Source organism: Brassica rapa, chromosome A04 (genome assembly GCF_000309985.2).
Source record: "Brassica rapa cultivar Chiifu-401-42 chromosome A04, CAAS_Brap_v3.01, whole genome shotgun sequence".
In the NCBI taxonomy this organism is placed as follows: Eukaryota; Viridiplantae; Streptophyta; class Magnoliopsida; order Brassicales; family Brassicaceae; genus Brassica; species Brassica rapa.
In genome coordinates this window covers 8,189,819-8,194,913 of record NC_024798.2, presented here as the reverse complement: position 1 = coordinate 8,194,913, position 5,095 = coordinate 8,189,819, and the positions used below count along the sequence as shown (strand labels likewise).

The 5,095-nt window shown below is 34.9% G+C and overlaps 1 protein-coding gene across 1 annotated transcript; it reads left to right on the top strand.

The window, feature by feature from the left end:
- The first annotated feature begins 3,523 nt into the window (after positions 1-3,523).
- LOC103863724 lies at positions 3,524-5,095 on the top strand. The gene is made up of 4 exons (XM_009141477.3): positions 3,524-3,802; positions 3,874-4,111; positions 4,197-4,249; positions 4,718-5,095. Exons 1-4 carry the CDS (start codon positions 3,767-3,769, stop codon positions 4,898-4,900), a joined length of 510 nt encoding a protein of 169 aa, XP_009139725.1. The 5' UTR covers positions 3,524-3,766; the 3' UTR covers positions 4,901-5,095.

The following is a 5,095-nucleotide window of genomic DNA, read 5'->3' as shown; positions in this document are numbered from 1 at the left end:
ATCTCGTTTCCAAGAATCTGTAGCAGTAAACGGAATCGAGATCAGAGTTGTGCAGCAAAAGTTATTGCTATTGCTTCTTGGGCAAGAATAAGCTTAAGCTGTTGCGCTGCAGAGACAAGTTCCGACCAGTCTCAGACCATCTCCAATGTATTTCTCTATTTTTACCTCTAAAATAGAGGAACTCTATAATAGAGTTGGGTTTTACTCCAATGTATTTCTCTAAAATAGAGATCTCTACATATAGAGCAAAATATAGAGGAATGCTATTTCTTCCTCTATAAATAGAGGAGAAAATAGCAATCTCTATTTTAGAGGCAAAAATAGAGATGAGTTGGAGTGATTTTGCCTCTAAATGCTATTATAGAGGTAGAAATAGAGGTGGGTTGGAGATGCTCTCAGCGTAAAGGTAAAATGGTCAACCTAATAAAAATATTTCAGTCTGGAGTTTTGTCAGTAAGTAGTTAACTCTTTTATCTATCATATCCAAGAAGCGGATCGTTATTCCGAGTTATATTTTGAGTGTTTTGCTTGTTTTCGCGAGGAGATCTGCTGCAGTCTTTGTTTACGACCAGCCTGTAGCTGAAGCCATTTTTGCACATCAAATGACGTCCGATCAGAGTAAACTCTGTGGCTACGGACTGTGGACATATAGGACTACTTTCTGATCGGAGGGATAGAAAAGTTAACGGTCAGTTCTTGAGTTATTCATCTGCTTTCTCCAGGGTTCAGTTTTGCCAGAATCATCATATTTATTTATTTTCAAAGAGTTCTGGAGTTGCTCTATTTTAGAGCCGTCAAGGTCAATTAGGTGTTTTGTCAGATTATCTTCAGAACTGTGGCAAAGGTGAGGGTCTATTCCGTAAATCCCGTACCAGTGTAGAATTGTCTCTATCGTAGTTTAGATTTTGAATCATGATCCGTCTGTTTAAATTGAGTCTGTTTGAGTCTTGATTGTTAGTTAGTTCATTCATTGTAAACTGGAACTAGGGTTTTAGAGGATTCAACCGTTGATTTGATTGTGTGATGTTAAAAGATGCGATATATATATATATATATATATATATATAATACTTAGTTATGAGTAGTGACTATGTGAGTGGGCGGGGGTCCAGAGATGTATGGACTAGCGACACAGCTTTAGTGGGCGGGGGCTCATAGACGTATGGGCTAGCGACGCAGATTGTGTGGGGTGTGGGTGCAGAGACTTGCATTCGACGCAGCTTTGGAGGGTGGGGGTATAGAGACAGATTGTACTAGCGACGCAGCATATGTATATATACGTATGAGGAGATGCGGGGTGTATGGGCTAGCTATATATATCATCGCACTGTTTGTGTTGTGTTTGTGTGATGCTTTAGGCGTCTTATTTGTTCATATTAGAGCTAAACTTCCATAGTGGGAGTTCTATTACTCAAGTCAGTGGTTTGCGTGTTTAACATCTCATACCTCACGGAGTAACTCCCTGTTACTCACCTCTCCTATTCTTTCCCCTTTTAGGTGAGACTGACGAGCATGAGTGATTGCTGTCAGACTGGTGCTTTGGGAGTTTTATTTCTGTTTTTTTCAAACTTGCGGATTTTATGCTTTTATCGATATTTTCAAGATTTATTATGTTATTTGGATTTATAGCTACTTATCGGATTTACGACTTTGGAGTTGACTTTTGAGAATAAATGGAGATTTTAAACTTTTTTTATTTATTTAAGTTATTTTAGAAAATACGGGTGTTACAATAATCTCAAACGCACTCCTGGCTTCCCTATTCATCTCGTATTTTATAACACCCTGAAACCAAACCGTTCCAATAAACAGTGTTTCTCTCAGGACATTTCATGGAATGTGTGGCGTGCTTGGAAAGTATCCAGAAACGATGGAGGTCTAGGAACCGGTTGCTTTGAAGCGCAGAGAATCGAAACACTTGCGAGCTTCATTTGAGAGAATTTAAACTATATATATGTGATTATTTATATGATGGTACATATAAAATACTATTAATTATCTGAGTATTATGGTACGTATAAAATACAATTAACTATATGACGACAAATATATAATATATAATAGTGACATGAAAAATATATCACAACATATTTTTGAAAAATTATACCGGCGTATTCACGCGGGTCAAATTCTAGTTAAGATTTAAAATAGAAGGGTTTAATTGGATTAATCAAAATTATTATACTAAAGGTACAAGTTAGTGAAGTATTTATGGTAAATGGACAATATACTTTGTTTTTGCAAAAATCCATATTTTTTACTTACCATTCACATTCATTTATTACTCTCGAAACTCTCTCTATTTAATACTATTAAACGATGTTTAAAGTTTTGGAACATTTTATACACATGATGAACAAGGCTAGATACCATCAATTATAAGGTACATAGGCAAAGATTTTGTGATTTATATAGTGGACGTCCAACTATCATTTACTCTTTAGATTTCGTGGTTTCTATATTGCAGATTATACTGATTCTTTCTAGTTATACAAAGAAACAAAAGCATACATATACAAAATCACGCTATAGTGTTACAACCTATGTCACAATAACTATATGCTTTTATGATATTTCAAATACAATAAAACCTGAGAGACTATTTACATATGATATAGTTGCCTTAGTTGGGGCCATTCCAATTGCCAATCAACTAAGCTTAATACACTGTAGTTGTGTGAAGTGTTTTTGAGCTTCCAGATTTCCTGCTATCGTGGGGTCAACAACAATTTTTTTGCAAACCTTACTTGAATCTGATTTCTTGAATGATGCAAATAGTTGAAAAAGAAGATCCATGACACATCCAAGAAGTGGAATATGCGTCACTTGATCCATTAACGGAAAGATGTATGTCTTGAAAATATTTTCAGATGCAGAACGAAGAAAATTGTATGAGATGAAGAAGAAAGGAGAAGAGAAGTGAGTTTATATTGAAGGAAAGACTTGGTCACCAAGAATTACAAATAGATTGATTGGCTTGGTCCCCAAGACTACAATGTTACTTTTCTCGTTGTCTTGAAATCTAATTTGTCGTTTATGAAGAAGCTCAATTATGTAGAGAAAATATATTAATTTGTCCTCTGTTCAAAACACAGCATAAAATTGTTTGAATTTTATATAACTGGTGCAGTACAGTTAGAAACATACGTATAAGGTTTAAGTTTTTTTTTTTTTTGGTCTAAATGTTAAATTATAAGGTTTAAGTTCATTATAAGTTGTTAATCAACGAACGTAAAATAAGTAGCGAAAATCATATAAATAGTATTTATATTTTTTAATTCGAGTAAAATATATAAAATTTTGGAAACCATTGTTAAATTTAGAAAATTATAACTGTTAAATTAATACATATGAATAATCGGTTAAAAATATCAGAAAATAGTTTAACATGTTAAAATTACAATATGACTTTATTTATATATTTGTAATAGAATTTAAAAACAATTTTAATAATATGTATGTAACTATCTATTAAAAGAAGTACAGTATTTTGAATGATTGTTGTCAAACGAGTACTCAAGTGGTAGTGGGGCATTGGGGAATCCACAATTAAAAAGAGAGAAAAGTGAAATAGAAATTCGGTTATCTGGTGCTAAATAATTTCGGTTATCTCGTTGATAAAAAAAAAAAATTAAAAAAAAAACATTTCGGTTATCTAAGTTGACTCTCCATCTTGGAGATCCCAAACACACACAGAATTTCCCAGCCCGAGATCTCTCCTAAGTTGGTAAATCTATTTTCCGATCAAATTCGGCCTCTTCTGGATATGTCAATGGCGGAAGATACCCCGTCGCCACCGCCCGTAAGTCGTGTCCTTTCTCTTAGATTCCGAAAGTCAATTGCTGATTGTGTAAATATATATATATATATTAGTTTGTGGAGGTGTTTTGTGAAATATCCGGCAAAGACTACCGATTCACGGCTGGGACCAAGGCCGAGTTCGCTGTCTCCGTCATCAATCGGAAACTTGGTTCCTCCAAACCCAAAGCACTTTACATCGAAGCGTCAAAGGACGGTGAAGAGCCTATCAGTTTCGGTGATGGTGCTTCTCTTGTGAGTTACGGACATGGTTGGAGGCTTGTGACAGTGATTGCCGATTCTGATTCGCCTGGTAATTTCAGATTCCAGAAACACGTGTCTGGTCTTTGTCTACAAATTGCTTCTCAGGCTGAACTGTTGCTTATCTTTTGATTCAGGAACTGAGAAAGAGGGCTCTTTTCAGAGACAGTTTCCTTCTTTCTTATCAACAGTATGTATCTTACCTAGTGAACATTTTGCATGTATTAACCAAAGGACCAAGTAGTTTTAGAGAATCTTCAACTCTCTCAACCATAGTACCTAATACCCCCCATAAGTCTGTTCCCGATATATTCTGTTTATATGTAAATTAAAATCAAGTGTAACAATTACAGCCTGTGAGAAAGTTTGAGTTGTAAGACAGTATAGATTGATATAAGTTCGTTTTCTAGCTTTAAATCCCTTTTGCTTGCATTCTTATTGTCTAACCACGATAATCAAAACTAAAAGCGACTTGTAAGGCACTAAGATCAGAATAAGCTTTTCTTTCAGTAATAAAAGCGACTTGTAAGACAGTGTAGATTGATGTTAGTTCGTTTTCTACCCTTTAGATCTTATTTGCTATTTTCTTGTATTTTCTAAATTGCAATCCCTTATTGTATAGTTATGACATTCAGCATTTTACGGGTTTGCTTTGCAGGGTTCCAAAGATTCCAAGCCTGCAAAAGCCATGAAAGCAGATTTTGAAGGAGATCAAAGTCTGAAATACATTGGGAGGATAATGTTTGCATTTCTTTTGATGTTTATACTTGGTGGCCTCTTCACCGTAGCTCTTGAGAACCTTCCTAGACTGATTTTACTCTTTAACAATCCTTCCATGTAACAGTTGACACTTTTCCAAGCACAGACATTTTGGGATGTTTTAGTAGTTAAGGCTGTTATTTATTTTCTATCAAGGGACCCATTTATAGAACATCCCGTGAAGAGCCCATCAGTTTTGGGAATAATGTTTATCTTGTTAATTATGGACATGGTTGTAAATTAATACAGTGATTGATGATTCTGATTTACTTGGTAA